The sequence below is a fragment of the Pygocentrus nattereri genome, chromosome 11, assembly GCF_015220715.1.
Source record: "Pygocentrus nattereri isolate fPygNat1 chromosome 11, fPygNat1.pri, whole genome shotgun sequence".
NCBI classification, from domain to species: domain Eukaryota; kingdom Metazoa; phylum Chordata; class Actinopteri; order Characiformes; family Serrasalmidae; genus Pygocentrus; species Pygocentrus nattereri.
In genome coordinates, this window is record NC_051221.1 from 27,660,022 (window position 1) to 27,677,840 (window position 17,819).

General features: G+C 38.9%; 1 protein-coding gene across 14 annotated transcripts in view; it reads left to right on the forward strand.

Moving 5' to 3' along the window:
• Window positions 1-15,136, forward strand: part of cadps2 (Ca++-dependent secretion activator 2) — a 134,809-nt gene extending 119,673 nt beyond the window's left edge. For 6 of the 14 annotated variants that reach the window (XM_037542672.1, XM_037542673.1, XM_037542679.1 and 3 more), the window contains 6 exons: window positions 1,692-1,766; window positions 2,134-2,217; window positions 2,308-2,340; window positions 6,796-6,903; window positions 14,094-14,198; window positions 14,288-15,136. In XM_037542672.1, the coding sequence (XP_037398569.1) occupies window positions 1,692-1,766; window positions 2,134-2,217; window positions 2,308-2,340; window positions 6,796-6,903; window positions 14,094-14,198; window positions 14,288-14,458 (576 nt within the window). In that variant the 3' untranslated portion in view covers window positions 14,459-15,136. The remainder of the gene's footprint in view (window positions 1-1,691; window positions 1,767-2,133; window positions 2,218-2,307; window positions 2,341-6,795; window positions 6,904-14,093; window positions 14,199-14,287) is intronic. The other 8 variants (XM_037542671.1, XM_037542675.1, XM_037542681.1 and 5 more) reach the window with 3 other exon arrangements.
• Window positions 15,137-17,819: the final 2,683 nt, after the last annotated feature.

Sequence of the window (17,819 nt, forward strand, 5' to 3'; positions counted from 1 at the left end):
TACTCGTCTCATTACCACACAAACTCCATATTTCCTTCATTTCCATTAATTTCCCATCATTATTAGTCTTTTTCATGTGGTCTAAAGAGATTTTATCAGTACTTTTAAAAGAAAAAATAGAAATATCTAAATTCTTGTTGTTAGAACTGCTTTAATTTCTCTGGATATTACTTACTCTCTGTCTTCATCGTTGTTTCACTTCTGTCACAGACAAAATGAGCTGTAAACTTGAAACTTCTTCTGAAGAGCAGAGATGTCTACTGTGCCATGTGAAGCTTGTCCTATAGCCTAGTGCAATTGCTTCTTTTTAAGCCATTTCCTTTTGTAGTTCAAACACCCTAAAAAGTACTCAACGCTCGACTGCATCTGTGAACAAAAGATCAGAATTTTGCGGTGGCTCGTGTACACTTCTGTCTGTAAGATGTAAAAGATAATTTTACTACAGCAAATGTTGGCCTGTTTTTGCTTCCATTGAAGTTTACATGTAACAGGGGGTTGCTGCATTGCAGAACACAAGGTTACTCTTTAGAAACTGCTTTCTCCCTGAAGTGCCTCTTACTGGATCGCTCCCAGATAAATGTTTTCAAAAGAAATTATTGTTCTTTTGGTTTTCACACACACACAGCGAAGACCTCACAATTTAATCTCCTCTAATGCAAAAAGAGCCCTCGCAATTTGGCCCCCTCTCTTATATAAAAAGCAAACATGGAAGTGTTAATTGAGGTAAAAAGTCCTTAAGATTCGCCCATAATTCCGTTTATGGAAAAAAAAGGCCATTTCATGTAGTGAAAAATGGTGAAAAGAAAATTAGGGCTGCCAACGGTGACCTCTCAGCACCCTCAATTTGTCACCGATCTGCGCTCTTTGTTGATTGAAATTTTTAATTTGGGTGTTCTTTAGATGTGCTGTGAAAGGCCATTGTTGGCTGAGATGAACTCCTGCTTGCCTTGCATGCAGCAAAGGCATCTATTCAGAGGAGCCAAATGGAGACTCTCTTTCACACACACACACACACACACTCTGTCCCTCTCTCTCTCTCTCTCTCTCTCTCTCTCTCTCCCTCCCTCCCCTTCTCTCTCTCGTTCTCCTGTTCTCTCTACCTCTATCCTTGTTCCCTATCTTTTTTGGTCTTTTTTTTTTTTTGGACACAAAAATAAGTGAATAAGACTTATCAGACATGAAATGGCAGATTAATTGAATCCTGTGTGAGGCTTTGCTCGCTGCAGCTGGATAGGTCCTTTAGAAAAACACAAGGCTGCCCTAATTGTAGCCTGCATAAAAAGTATCCTTCAAATTCCTTTGCCCTGAACGAGAAAAGGAATTCCATTCACTGGCATAATGGGCCTATTAGCTGCTTAACTCAGCCCTGTTACATGGGACGATTTTTCTCCTCCGCAATATATGTTTATGTGATTATGCTTCTATTGGAACAGGTTGTCCATTTGCTGTGAAGGAAGATTCGTTTTGCTGTTTCATATTTATGGTTAAGCCTGGGATTTGAGAATGGAAATTGGTCTTAGTTCCCAAAATGCTGATTTTTCCCTAGCGTACATGAAACTTGAGATTTCAGAAGGCTTTGCTCCAACAGTTAGTGATGTATTTACTTTTTGCAATTCTGTGTATGTGCTATTACCTCTTGCATTATTTTTGTGTCTTCTTCCCATTTTGTGTCTTTCTGCACATCTCCGCAGCAACAGTACCATTCTAAAATTGATGTACTGATCGATGAAGCCTTTAAAGAAATGATCTCCTGTCTGGTTTCAAAGGTACTCTTCCTTAGGTATTTCTTTCCTTAAAACAGATAAATTTTTGTGACGGTGAGGTTTGGCTTTTTCTAACTCTTCTGCTGGCCTTCACATGCTACTGAATGCCTCAGAGCGATTCCATTTAGACTCAGTGATTATAATACACTAGTGAATGCTAGACATTCTCCTCCTGAAGCCTCTCACTGAGCAAGGTAGCGGCTCACTATCAGAGATGTCATTTTCATCTGGAGTTGCTGTTACTCAGTCAGCTTCTTATTTATCACATTCTCAAGGGTCAGAAAAGATTTTATTATAGATCATCTGTGTGGCTTAATTGTTGTTCATTGTCTTGATGGTCATACAAATTCCTCCTTTTTTGCACTCACAGTTTGCTGCTGTTTTGGATGGTTTGTTGTCTAAGCTGTCGCGATATGATGAAGGAACATTCTTTTCTTCAATCCTTTCTTTCACTGTAAGTGTTTTTTTTCTTTTGGTTTGAGTGTCTAAAGCGAAAATGGTATGTTTAATCTCAGAAAAAAAAATTTTATACCTTCTCTTAAAGGTAAAAGCAGCAGCCAAGTATGTGGACGTCCCAGTAAGTGTTACTCAGTTTAGAACTAATAGTGGTTGATTTGTGCATGCCTCAATGCCTGCTATGTGACTATGTATGAAGTATTTTATTAGCGCATGCAGCGATTTGTGTGCGTGCCAGTTTTGTAATATCATGTAAACTGTGGTATCCAACTTTGCCGAGTGTTTGAGCCCAGCCTTTTGGCATGCCCCCTCTCAGCAAGAAAACCAACAGGCAAGTAATAAATGCCGTTTCAGTATCACTTGCCATCATGTGAAATATCTTCTATTTATTCATCAAATGGCAACGTTAAAGATGGGTGCGGAATTAGCATTTTGCAATGAGCTATTGTAGTGCCAGGGTGCCTCTGAGAGCTGGCTAAGCAAGGCTAATTAGTAACCCAATTGGCTTCAAATCGGTTTCACAATCCGGCAAGTTGTTGACAGTAGGCGGTCACAACAAGCAGCAAGAGAAGAATTGCTAAGACTGTTCAGAGGGGTGGCAGGGAGACAACGAACAGGCAAAGAAATCTAGAAGCCTTTAAATTATGTAAAAGAAATGAGATGCGGAATACCGTCTTTGTAGTCGAAACAAATGTGTTTTACAGAAATGGCCTGTATCATCACCTTCATAACAAGAACCTGTATTTCCAAAAAGTAATAACGGAAAAATAATGTTTTTAATTTTAATGTGAGTGAATATAATGATATTATATTATGAATAATTTTGGACTGTTTCTGTTAGTCCACTTGAAATGTTCAGACAATGTAAAGAGCAGCTTGCATTTTCAGATTTTTAAAAATAAATACAAAAATGTGAAATGGGTTTATGAAGTTATGATAGGCAGAGTATAAGAAAAGAATAAATCTGTTAATTTATTCATGACCAAGATGTCACTGGGGTGCCATCCCCTAGCCCATGCAGACATTTGTTTGGGCCCACCAGATAGTTACCATAACCCCATCCCCCTTTTAATGAGAGAGCAGGCATATGTTTATACTATAGTTCATTCATTCCATTTTTATTTTCCCTTTGAACTGTATATTGTTAATAAAATATGTTGTTTTAAAATGAGTTTTTTTATGTATCGAAATACATCATTCTGGTTCGTTTGGTTTGATCAGTTCTTATTCTGCACTTTCTAAACACTGCAAACTTGGTGATTTTGCTGATTGTTGCAGGTCAGTGTTCTCTAGGCTTAATATTCCTTAAGATAAATCATTTCACCATAAACACAAGGAAAGGTATATTGTTGCTGTGCCCCACTGTTCACTACGCCCATCAGCCTGATGAACTTGTGCTGTTGGTATCAGTTCTCTGAGGTGTGCAGCAGGCAAATAGCTTTCCTTTCCGTTAAATTAGAATGTAACCTCCACCTTGCGCTTTTGTGTGGAGGGAACACAGCACCTTATAAGCACGTTTGACAGCCATGCTGGGAGAGAGAGGGAGGGCGGGAGAGCCAGGCTGTGGTGTGGCCTTTGGCTCTGAACATTTTCAGTGGTCTTGTCACGAAAGGTTAAGCTGTCCTGTTTCTTTTGTGAAGGCTGCCATTCAAGAGCCGGGGGTATTTTGGCAAGACAAGCCGTGCTGGGGTAGCTCCGTTAAACACATTCAGTCACACATTCACACCCTCCAGAACACATGCTTTGCTTTGACGCTAACACTAACACATAGGCATTAGCACTCCACCTCGAAACTATTTACCCCAAACTTGCTTGCAGATTCTCATGCATGCCATACAAAACATTTCACACGTGCTTCTTCATCTCTTTCGTTCTTTCTCACACACACTTCATCTCTCTCTTACACACACACACACACACATATATAGAGACTCTCTTGCACGCATTTATACACCTGCACCTGGGCAGTGAATGGGGCAGTGGCAGTAAGCCAGAGCAACCTTTCTGTGTGTAATTATGGCCTATTTGTCTCTCCTTCCCTTTCTCGTCTGTTTCCCATCCCTAGCGCTTATCCCCTCCGCTTAACCGGTCATTAACCTGGTCTTAATCCCTCCGTCCCTCACCTCTCCATTCATTCAGTCACACACTCCCTGTCCCAGGCTCCTCTTGCATTGTTCCGCCTGCCGTGGCTCAAACGCTGCTGTGCCCTTTTGTGTCAGACTATGATTCAGCACAGTCGTTGCGCTGGTGTGTGTGTGTGTGTGTGTGTGTGTGTGCGTGCACTCGCATGTATTTGTGTCATATTACTTTCTCATCCTGTCAGAAAGGGAGAGAACGGGTTAAAGAGCCTCCTGGTGCAGCTCCATCATGAGGCTCGGGGATGCCTGAGGTGATGGAAGAGACAGTGATATGCCAGTGATTAACCTCTTACACACATAGATACACACACTAACAATGTTTTTATATTTTCTCCTTCTTTTTTTCTTCTTCTGCACATTTTTCTGATTATTATTATTATATAAGATTATATTATTATTATTATACAAGATTACATTCTTCTTTTTATTATTCGTCTTATTTTTCTTCTTATTATTATTATTATTATTATAAAGAGCTGAAAAGTGGGAGCATTCCTTTGGAAAAATATTCATGTATGGTGCTCAGTCCGTCTCTGTCATACTGTTTGTGTCTGTTGTAAGAGGGATGTGTAGAAATGTTATACTTTTAGGTTTCCACTGTAGGTTTTTGTTACATATACACCAGCTAGAAAGTACAAGGTAAAATAAATTAGTGCTGTTATTACTTTATTTAGAAAGATATAGCTAATCACAATAAACGTCATATATGATTTTTATATTATATATATTTATAAGTACATTTATATTATGTTATAAACAGTCTGTCACTATGTTTGAGCCAGTTATGCTTAATTAAAATTATGATGCTTTTTAAATACCTAGAAACTATAGCCAGTTTTAAAACAGCTGCCTTCACATAAAATCTTCATGAATAAATCATAAACTTACAGAGTTGAATGAGAATTAAATCTGACTTTATTTTCTCTTCTTCAGCATGAGGGTCTTTATGCATCAGTTTCATATTTGCGTGATGAAATGCTTCAACGGATTGTTTGTTGAGTTGTGTCTCTTCCTGTTCTTGCACTGCTGAGAATATTCATGATAAACCTCACACACTCAGTTGATGCAGGTAGCACAGGCAAATTATTTGCAAGGGCAGGCACAGATGCAGAGGACATTTATGTTTTAAATGCATTATGCATGAATAATAATGTTGTCTCAGATTGTTGTGATTACAGGAGTAATGCATTTCTTCGCTATAGGATGTTAAGAAATATAGGATGTTAACATGTGGCTACCAAAAAGTATTTGGACATTTGTGCCATGCTTAATAATCCATTTAGCTCCTAAAATAATCAAACCCAGTACAGTTCATTTTAAGACTATTTCCATTCCAAGAAAATTTTTTCTTAAGTATTCTTTCAAAATGTAGCTAGTGTTTTATTGTTGTTTGAGCAGTTTGTAGCCAAAATGTCTTGTACACTTCTGAGTTTATGATCTCATGTGTGAGAGAACTAGATTTGACAGGTTCTAAAGAATATAAGGCCGTCTTTGTTTGTAAACTCTAATGCCAGTATACGTAAACGCTGAATTATTGGCACGGTTTTGCTGTCAGCGTGTGCAGCATGTCTATGTTAATCAAAGCTCAGGTGCAGTATGTTATGTCATTAAAGCTGTCAAACACCTGAGCCATCAATATCCTGAGAAGAGGCGTGTCCTCTGATACCTGGTGTCTCGTTATCCCACCATTCTCTCTTGATTGTCCGGGAGGGAATTTCCACTTTGCTTGCGTTCCTGCGTCTCCCGGCGTGCTGAAGGAGGATAAGAAGGGAGCGTAGCGTGCTAAAGAGCCTACCTCTGCCCTGAGGCTGTCAGCCTCTGAGAAATGGGTGTGAAAAGTGTCAAAGCAATTACAGTAGTATTAGAGCCTCTTCCTCCTCTGTGAATAGAAATGTTTTTTTTTTTCCCCTCTGTTTGTCACTCAGGTAAACTAAGAGCATTGCTTTGACGCTGTGAAGTGTTTCAGGGGCATTTCAGCTTGTTATTGTTTTAAGCTTGGCCGCTTGAAGATTTTTAGAGTGATTCAAGGTGCATTAGCCCAGGCAGGCATTTTCTACGGAATTTAAGTTTGACTTTACATTCACAAGTTAAAATACCTGCCCAGGGCCTTGAATGGACTTCATTCTCTTAAACTGATTGAACATTACTGACCACCAATAAGAATCTACATAGCAGAGCTGGAGGCACTGGCAAAATATCTCCATGCATGCAAAGACAGGTGTTGTTTTGTGAGCTACCTCTTACCTCTGCTTAAGAAGTGTCATGGTAACTGTTTTTTGTTTTGCTGCAATTCTATGTCTGGAAGCAATCTAGCATCCCTCAGTGCTCATCTCTTTGTGACCCCCCCCCCCCCCCCTCTCTCTCTCTCTCTCTCTCTCTCTCTCTCTCTCTCTCTCTCTCTCTCTCTCTCTCTCTCTCTCTCTCTCTCTCTCTCTCAGAAACCTGGTATGGATCTGGCAGACACCTACATTACATTTGTGAGGCAGAATCAGGATATTCTCAGAGATCGTTTAAACGATGAGATGTACACAGAGAAAATCTTTGAAGTGAGTACCTGCACAGCCACATCCACAAACAGTAGTATCAGTATTTCAGGCGAAAGTGAAGTACAGCTTCATTTACTTTGTAAACAGCATCATTAACTCATGCTGTGGCCTTCATTGTGTAATTGTATTGAACTGTACTGTTCTGTAGAATTACATGATATCAAAATATGACTATATGCTTCATCCACTACATGGCCAAAGTTATGTGGCAACCTCAGCTGAACATCTCATCTGAGCTGAAGATCTCATTTCAAAACCATGAGCTGTAATCTGAAATGCGGTCCCCATTTTCTGTTACAACAGTTGACTCTTTTCTGGAAAGACTTTCCACTAGATTCTGGGACATGAGGATTCATTTCCATTCAGCCACAAAAGCAGTAGTGAGGTCAGACACTGATGTTGGGCCATAAGCCAGTATTGAGTGTACCAGTAGGTCAGCTACGCTCTGTTGGGGCACAAATTAGACTGACTGACTAGGTGGGAAAGGTAGCATCTTATGGTCGCTGGGTCGCTGAGATCATCAATATCACCTATTCTAATGCCAGTGTTTGTCTGTGGAGATTGCATGACTGTATGCTTCATTTTATGTTTTTGTTAGAAATGGGTGTGGCCCCAATAACGAAGGCATGCCCACATACATCTTGGTAAATTTATAGGAGAAATAATCACTCTTAACTTAGACATACGTAATGTGACAAAATTGGACCATTTCTATTGGTTCATTCATTATAAAATGCCCATGTAATATTAATTCCAGCTTGTAATTTGAAATGCTGTTTAAAAATGGATTTTAGAGGGGTTTGATATTGCAGTAACAATATACTATGTTAGTTACTATATAGATTCATACTGATTTATTTTGACCATGTAAGCATGGGTTTTACAGATACTTCAGTATGTGTGATGTACATGATTGGACATTTGAATTTGATCTCTCAGTAGGAGTGCTTTGCAATAGCTACTCAAAAACAGGTTGTTGTTTGGGGAATTCTAATCTGAGCTGGAGAGGTGAGTGGGCCTTCAGGGCCAGTGAAGGCCAAACAGCCTTACTTAAGAGATCACTTCCATTTTGCTTTTGATTGGTCTAGTCTCTCAGGACATGCTTGTAGACAAACAGTGCACATCTTTTGCTACTACTTTCAGCTTCCTGCTGTAGTCACTGCTCTTTCTTGTAATAGACTCTTTTTAATGCTCATAGGTTGGATTATGATTCATCCAGTGGTCCTTGAAGCTAAACTCTATGTTTATAGCTGCACTATGTAAATTGAAAGAAGTAGCATTACTGAGTCGGGATGAAAAAAAAACATGCTGAAGTACAGTGGATGTGTGTGTCAGGTCATATTTCACAGGGGTGTTTTGGACCACATATGCCTTTGCATATTAACATCACACGTACAGAGTCAAAAAGGAGGTCCAGCTCAATGTTTAGGTCTTCAATGCTAAATAAACATACTGATGAAGATATGATGATAGTAGTTAATTCACTTACATCCTCACCAGATTTTGATTGAGTTCCTGTTGAACAGTCTTTCAACATTTTTGCAGTAATCAAATTCATCTGCTTGATGAAAGGCTCCAAAGCACAACCGATGTCACAATTTTTTTTTTCACTCATAGCATGCAGTTACCAAATTTCTAAATCTTACATCATATAGTTTTAAGAAATTGTTTTTTGTCCTTGTTTTAGCACCATCATGTGGAAAAAAGAATGGATTGTTTTATCAAAAGCTCTTTGCAACTGATTTTAATGTTTATGTTAATCATTTATGGTCTGGTTTTAACCCTCTTACACTGGGTGGATGGAATTGTAATCCGTCTAAATAAGATAAATGAAGATTTGTCAGAATGTCTTTATGACAAAATTCAGCGTGTGTGTGTGTGTGTGTGTGTGTGTGTGTGTGTGTGTGTGTGTGTGTGTGTGTGTGTGTGTGTGTGTGTGTGTGTGTGTGTGTTAAGAAATCTTTTATGAACATCTTTGTCCTGACCATCCAGAAGCAGTCCTCATTCTGAAAACTAGTGATATTGTGTGGTGATATTGCATTTTCCATATTTTCTAGAGATGCACAGTGATTCAGAATCATATTGGCATTGGCAGTTAATTGTTTAAAGGACAAATGTTTAGATTTGACAGATATTTCAAACTGATATTTGATGATGTATTTAATTAACTCCAGAAGAGCATTGTTTAGGCAATGCTGGGCTACTGTGCTGAAATATCTGCATTTTGTTCATTTTACTGCCTTTGCAATCCTACAAACATACATGTAATATTTCTCCATAATGCTAATACAGGTAGGTGTAATTGCAGTTTCTGCATTTTATAAATGTTCATGTATTCTCATCCGTTAGACATGGGCAGATATGTACATGGAGAAAAAACTTCTGCATTGGTCACAATTCCTGTATCGATATTTCCCTAATATTTTTACTTCAGCATAACTTTCAGGCTTTGTAAGCTGACAGGCCAAAACCATACCGTGTCTTTCTGCAGTGTATTCTTTTTTCTCTTTGTCTGTCCACAGCTCCTTAGCTGCCTCTGTCTGATTCTTTAGTTCCCCCTCTCTCCCTCCCTCCCTCCCTCCCACTCTCTCTCTTTCTCTCTCACTCCCCTCAGCTCCTGGCCCCTCTCTGTATTGTAGAGCTAAGTGAGTGGGAGGTGTGGAAAGTTTTTGGTGCGATAGGCAATGAGGCCTCTTGAAGAGCACTCATCACCCCCATTGTGACCATTTCCAATGTCTGGCCACTCACCCTGCACTCCTGTTGACCTGTTTATGCTGAGGGGGTGGCCTGTGAGTCTGTGTTTGTCTGTTGTATGTGTGTCTACAGTATTCCATCCTCGGTTTTATGCTTCTTAGTAATACTTAAAACAAAGACAGCAGAACAATAAGACAAACAAATACTTGTTTATATTGACAGTTGAGCAAAAAAGACACAAACACAACAGCTAGTTTCAGCAGCGTGTGCCTAGATTGTGTTTGGAAACTTTGTGTGCGGGGCCAGATTGGAGAGACGCTGTGTTTGGGGCTCTTCTCTTGATTTGGTGAAGCTGCGGCGGGGTCGGAGAGAGCGGCAGCAAGGAGACAGGCAGGCAGAATGCTTAATGCATCACACACACACTCCCCATGCTTCCTAATGCGCCTCACACACACCCAGTCATGCACACGGAGAGGGAGCTGAGAGTGGGGGTCTGGCTGTGTCACTGCAGATGCTTCCTCATCACACAGGCTGCGAGAGAAAGAGCTCTTGTGAATCAGTCCACATGCCTGTGTTCTTATTTGTTTTGTGTTCTTTACTCTTTGTATGGATGGATTGGTGCACTGTGCGTGAGTGAATAAATCACCAGATCTAAAGATGTGGATATATATGGATATAGATATCTAAGAAGAGATGCTTACGGAAATCGGGCGACACATGCCCTTGCAGGCAGCTGTAAATCAGCGTGATTAAGAGTGTGATGAGGTGCGCATGGTGAGGGGCCATAGCCCTCAGCCTGGCCACAGGTGCCACACACGCCCTTCACTGCCTCCTTAATGATCAAGACAAGAGAACACTTAAGTGTGTGATTACTGCCACACAGGAAGGAAATGTTCTCCGTAATGTGTTCGTGCCTGACTGATAGCACTACGCACAAATGCAGCCCGCTACCCTTCACCTGTAGAAATTAGTGGCTCATCACACCAGCCGTCTGTTTCTGTCTCCTACCTAAGCGCCTCAATTAAGGACAACCTCTGCTTTCTATTTTGTCTTCATTCAATTAAGTGTAGGAGGTGGTATTGCTGATAGCTTCAGAAATGTGTGCTAGAAGTGTTCACACTCATTTATGCTCCTTGACTGTCATAAACCTGAAAATAAGGATGTTTGAATGATTGAAGAACTTTTTTTTTTTTTTTAAACCACAGTTTTTTTTGACCAGCAGGAAAATCACTGAAATGTATATGGTACCTGCTATATATGACAAATAAAAGTAAAAAAAATCTGATCCATTGGCCAACAATAGCAAAGCCCTAGTCATCAAGTGCTATGAAGCAAATAATTGCTGTAGGACTAGCTATTTATATATAAAAAGCAGTAAATGGATTGCTGTTGTCTGGTTTATGACATGACCAAGATCTAGCCTGCTTACTACTTACTAGGACTTGATAGATGGAGTGTTCTTCAAAGGTTGTGTCATATATGTGGGCATAGTACTATTATACAAATCTGGGACCACCCTTCATCTATTCAGTGTCCTGTCAAAATAATAATTCTATTAAGAATGAATAATTCAATTTTCAGTTGATTTTTCTGAGAAGATTAGATTTGAGGAAGGCTAAAGTCAATGGAAAATAAGTGATAAAACAACAATGCAAGACTGTTAGACCAACAACTGTCACAATCAGATAAACAGTGCGTAAGCTTTTATCTTGGAGAGAGAGAAGAAAATCAAGCTCCACAGATGTTTCTGTCCATCCTTCCACTGTGAGATGACTCTCACTATGAGTCTGAAAGGATGTATAACTGTCAAGAAGCCACTACTGAAAAAAAGAAAACAGACTGAAAAGGAAAAAAATGCAAATAAACAAAGAAGCTGCTGTTGTTGTCAGAACAGTGGACTGACCATCCCAGATTCCAGACCTCAACATCACCGAATATGTTTGGGATTAGTTAAATCATTCGAAGCAGAAATTGCAACTAACTTCTGAACGAAGTGACAGAAGTAGAGGAATGGAATAAAGCCAAAGGGTGGACACAATAAATAATGAAAAGTTTGATCTTATATTTGTTACATTATGTTACATTTAATTGTTGAGATTTGTCATTTTCTGTTAATTTTTTTTTTGCTTTGTTTTGTTTTGTTCATATCCTGATGCTAAAAAAATGAATAGGTTGTACTTAATGGACACTAAATAACTGAAGGGTGGTATGACTTCTGAACAGAACTGCACATTTTCTGGTTTAGAAAGTCTAAAAAAATGTCACTGGAAAATGTGTTTAAAATTGCACACCAAATAAAAAATATTTAGAATTTTAAAAACGTAACATAGTCTGATATTTAATTGCTGACATGATAAAAGAGTATATGGGTACATATACAGTACATTTGTAATGTACATGGATGGTACATTCTTATTCTGGATGGCGCTGTAATTTGTTTATGAATTTGCACCAGCCTTCTTTCCATTAACCTGAAAATTGTAACACTGTCCACTGCACAGTGACGCATTTCATGCTTGTCAGTCTTCCTTGGCATGTGACGTGCATGTGTCTAACTGCAAACAAAAACATCTACTTATTAGTCCCTTGCACTGCATTAATAACAGTTATAGTATAATTGGGGCTTGTACAGCTACAATAGCCATGTGTAGTGAAGGAAGTGTCTGTGAAGGCCTGTTTTGAGTACCTAATACCAGAGATTGTGGTTTTGAAGAAGTGAGTGATGTGAACATAAACAGATGGATTAGCCTAAAGCTTGTTTCAAAAGGCATCATGTGTACATCAGCTCAGCAATCTGCAGTTGTGGCCTGCACATGTCAGAGGCTTTCATACAGTGCTGTTGTATTAAGAGTATTTAGAGGTGTCATGAACTTTGAGGCACAGCCAACTAACCAAGCGTTAGAAAGTCATTTCAACATACAGAATGTTCAATGGACCACTTAGACCCTTAAAACACCAAGAGCTCCTTTAATTGTTGAGTGTGTGGCAGTAATAATGTTGTTCCTCATAGTGAAAGTCCAATTCACTGACCTTGTTATGCAGGGCAGGTGTAAGTGCTGGCTGTTTCACATCTTCATTAAGCCCCTAAGGGTGCACCTGTGAAAAGAAGCTGCAGGTTTGAAACCTGGTAGTGTAATTCTCTGTTCTCAGTGAGAGGAGAGTGCAGCAGGGGGTCTCTCACCTCTGGCTTTCTGCATCACACCAGCCCATCATGGTCAGAATGCTTAGCAGTCCACTGTGAGGGCACTGAGGTGTGCTGTGTGGTAAGTAGTTTGAAAAGAGCCTCAGAGGGGAAACATCCTCCGCTGTCATAACCGCACCCAAGACTAAGACTGGTTATGTCCAGATAAGCAGAAAAAAACAGCTCTTTTAATTTAGACATAATGACTGGACACATTATTGCTAATGTAAATGTTATGCTGCATTATTTACAACTTAATTGTTTTTATTCACAAAAATAAAGCAGCATACTGGTATGCATCTGGCTCTAAGCTGCACTGTTCCCTCTTGCTGGTAACGTACATGGTATTTGTTAGAAGACGGATGTTAAGTCTAGAATAATCAATTGTAGATACAGTTTGCAACTTATGTTAACTTAATAGGTTAACATTTAACAATTGATTACAAATGTTTTATTATGGCTTTTTAAATATCTTTTTACAGTACTATGTAAAAGTTATTAAACATATGAGAAAATTGTGTTGAGCCATTTATCTGTGCAGCAAGCATTTATTTGAAAAAACTTTAGAGTACATTTAAATTAATACATAAATAGCAAATTAATAAATAAATTACAAACAACATCATTTTATATCTGTCAGTGTTTTAGCTTAATAATTTCCAAAGCTTTCCACAAGGAAGCCTAGCTTTATTAACCATCCAGATTAAATTAAATTAGCCGTGCTGCTGATGGAACTTAACACATCCATGTAATAATGGTTGGAGTGCAGCAAGACGTTAGGAACCAACCTGTCTTATTTTGTGTATGTGTAAAGACCATATTAAAAGCAGAATAAATTGTTTGTGTTTTACTGTATTTATTTGTACGTGTTCTATCATTTCATGGTGTTATACCGGCAAAAATGCACTTACTGAGATAAACAATTTTAAATGGTCTTCTTGGCTGCCGAAGACATGCACAGTACTGTATGTTCAGGCAACTGCTATTGATCCCATGTAGCACAACAGTCATGTGTAAATATGAATGTCTAACTTTTAAAAAAAATGGTGTAGAAGCAGTTGATCCTTTTCTTGAAAAACTCTTAACAAAAACTCCTACACAAGCTTCACCAGTCTCTTACTCACCTTACATTTAAAAAAAAAGAAAATCACTGTGAATGGTGACCAAACAAAGAATACCATATTCAATGATTAGCTGCTTTATACTCACTGAACTTCACTTTATTGGAGCAGAGGAGGAGTGGGATAGAGAATTTTATCTATTCTGGAGTCTTTATGTTCTCATAGGCCAAGGTTTCTTTTTCTTACATTCACAGCAATGGTACAACACCTCCATGAAGGCAGTGTGTGTATGGCTGACTGACAGACTGGACCTGCAGCTCCATGTGTATCAGCTCAAAACCCTCATCAAGATAGTCAAGGTGACAGCATCTCAGATTTTGTCTTCTAAATGCACATGATTTGTCTGACTCTAAAAATCGTTCGTCTACGTTTTGTCTTTGTTTTGCAGAAATCATATCGTGACTTCAGGCTGCAGGGTGTGTTAGACAGCACATTAAACAGCAAAAACTACGATACCATCTATAACAGGCTCACAATAGAGGAGGCCACAGCAGCTGTGTCAGCTGGAGACGGCCTGCAGGGCATTAGCATGAGGGACAGTGATGAAGAGGATGGCTAATGGCAGAAGGTCAACGGAATCAACTGTATTAAATGTTTAAATAAAACACTTTATCAAGACAAAGCTGTTTCCTCCCCAAGCTACAGTGCCCTGTGTCCAGACTTAGCTCTACCGATATCACTACAGTATGCTTGTACAATATAGTTCAATGACCACCTGCCGACGGCTCAAATGTCTGGATTTTTGTTGTACTTCATTTTATGTCCAGTGATATGGTGAATTAACGTCCAACAAAGCTGGTTCTAACTGTGAAGATTTGGGGTGCAGATGACGGGGACCTACATGTAGGCATGAAGAACAACACAAAAAGAAACAAAACCGGTCATGATCAAATGTTCTTATTTGCTTTTTGCACTGTGGCTTTATCTTTGTTGGTCTATGCAGGCCAGAAGTCTGAAACAAGGATAATATGCTAGCTGTGCACTGTTTGTTTGAAAATGTAAGTGGTGACATTATTCCACTTGATATAACTATGAACTTAAATTCTTCTTTAGAAGTAACGATGGGTTGTGTGCATCTTGTATATTACTGTATGGTGTTGATGTTGAAGTTTTACTGAAGAGAATCCATGTCAAAGAATTTTAACAAGAGATGTAGGCTATATTTCTATTGTCTTTTGTGCACTGGAGTTTGCACAGGTGTTTAAAGTGTTAGAAATAAAAGTGTTTTTAATGTTCATGCATGTGGCTCCTCATTTGAGCTAATTAATGAATGCTAGTTAATGAAAAGTTCTGTATGCTCCTGACCAGTATGCACTTAAATACTTGCACGTAAAAGTAAAAAAAACTAGTTAAATAAAGCACTTGCAAGGCACTAACAAATGCAGGCCTAAAGTATCACAAAGCAACAACAATGTATTAGTTAATGTGACATTACAATGTGACAATACAGTTCTGAATTCAGTAGAATCATTTAAAACAATGTTAAATTGTAATAGACTACAAGGTAAGTCATAGCATAATATGGTAGCATAATCCCATTTAGAAAGTAAGGAGGATATGATGTCTTGTGATTTGAGGTATGGAATTAAAGTATGTACTTACGTAAATAACCAAACTGGTCTAGCAGCACAATATAGTAGAACAAGTCTCAGTGCAAGACAGTAATAATATATGATACTGTGTATTTACAGCATTTGGCAGATGCTGTTCTCCAGAGCAGCTTACAATTTGACCTTTTTACACAGGTAGGTGAAGGTAGGACTAGGTGTCTTGCCCAATGACTTATTGGTATAGTGTAGGTTGTTTACCCAAGTGGGGAATCAAACCCCAGCTCTTTAGCACAGAGGGCAAAGTTTTACCCACTACACTGTACCAACCACTATAAAAAGTCAGAGACCACCCATTTATTTAATTTCCTTTTTTCTTTTTCTTTTAATTTTTTTACTTTGTGGACTATTTTGCAAATCTTCATTCAAATCATTCAGTTCTTAAAACCCATGAGTTACAGCTGTGTCCTCTCATCAGAAGCTGCTCCCAGATCTCACACTGACATTCTGTTCCCATTCCAACAGACACTGATATTCACACAAGCAACTACACAAACACGCCTTAGCAGGATGTGTAGCTGTCAAGAAGCCAATACTGAGAAAAGACAATAGACAAAAAAGAAGAAAAAAATGCACTAAACACTGACACTAGAGATGTGGAGAGAGGTCTTGTGGACTGAAAATTCTAAATTTGTAACTGGGGTTACATGGAAGGTGAGAAGCAGAACCAACTTCTAAGACTGAATTTAGGAGGTGTGTAAAATATTTCCTAGTAATACTGAAAATCTCCTGAAAAGCATGGAAGCTACAGTAAAGGCATAGAAAAATTTAATAAATACTGAAAATGGATTGATATTTAACTATTGAGGCTTCTGTGTAATTTTATGTTAAATGTACAATACGTCGCAATTTTTGTCTTGGCATTGAAAAATAAGTCATGTACTTAATGGCCATTTTGACTGGAAATTTAAATGAAATTGAGGTCTCTGACTTTTGCATAGTACACTACAGTCTTAAAATGTTCTTTCATGGGTTCTTTAGTAAAGACAGCAGCTCTATAAACACTCAAAGAACCATTTGCCTGTTTAAAGCTGGTAATGAAATGGTTCTTCAGATTGATGGGGAATGTGTTGGTTCTATAATGAACCTTTTGAAAATAGTTCTACATAGCATCAAAAGGGTTCTGCCATTGTTGAATCAAGCTTTTAACAACAGAAGAACCTGTTCTAGTGCTATATAGAACCCTTTTAAAAATATGCAAGAAATTCCCCATGAATCTGAGGAACCATTTCACCACGTTAAGAACGCTTCAAGCAATCAGATGGTTCTCTGATTGCTCACAGTTGTGTATACAATCGAAGAACCATCATTTTAAGAGTGTACAGAACTGAAAGTGTGCCCTGTTCTACTGATATGCTGTGAAAAGCTGCTGATAGCTGTTTAGCTCTGGGCTGCATGACTTGCTCCACTTGTCACTTCATCCTGCCATGAGTAAGTTAGTCCGCTGAGGCTCTTCACTCGGAGGAGTGAGGAGTTGTGCTGAAGGGAGAGGATGGAGAAATGAGCAGCATGGGCCCTCCGCCTACCCTCCATCTGGCCATTAAGCCTGAGCCTGGGGTCAGCTGTCCTCTGCTGGAAGAAGCCTGTCTAATCACCACAGGCCTAATTATCTCTTTCCTAGCCTCAGATTTGATGAGAAAATGATCTTGAACTATCTGCGAGGTTTAGGTAGAGGAGTTCTGCTCGTGTTGGCCTCCACAGCCCAGTCCTCTCTTCATTTGGACGCAAATGGCAGAATTAGGATTTCGTGATCTTCTGGGTTTCTCGCTGCAGCTCTCAGCCCAACACGTCTGCTCTTCTGAGAGCGAGCAGATGTAAGCCTGAGTGAAGTCGCAGTGTTTTGCTGATGAGCTCAAAGAGCTGCAAGAGTGCAGAACTGAATCAAGTGAGCCACGAGTTTGTGGTCATTTTTCTGTCCGCTCCTTCTCGCTGCACAGTTTCATTTCGCACGAACAGCAAGTGGTTTAGCCCAAAATGATACCAGCCGTACAAGCCATAACGCGTAAAATCATAATCCCGACTAGTAAATAATTCTGACTGGTAAGAATAAGAATTATAGATTTCTGTCATTTCATTTTAACTAGTGAAATGTATATTTCTGCTAGTAAAAAGAAAATTATTAGTAGTAATTACTAGTTATAAGTATGTGCTATATATTACTATATATATATTTTTTTTAATTGAAATACAGATCTCTTTAATATAATTACAGATATCAACAACTATCTTATATAGATATTAACTATCTATTCCATTATGAAAACGTCAGTCATTGACAGATAATGATGGCAGTGAAACACGAGTTCTGACTAG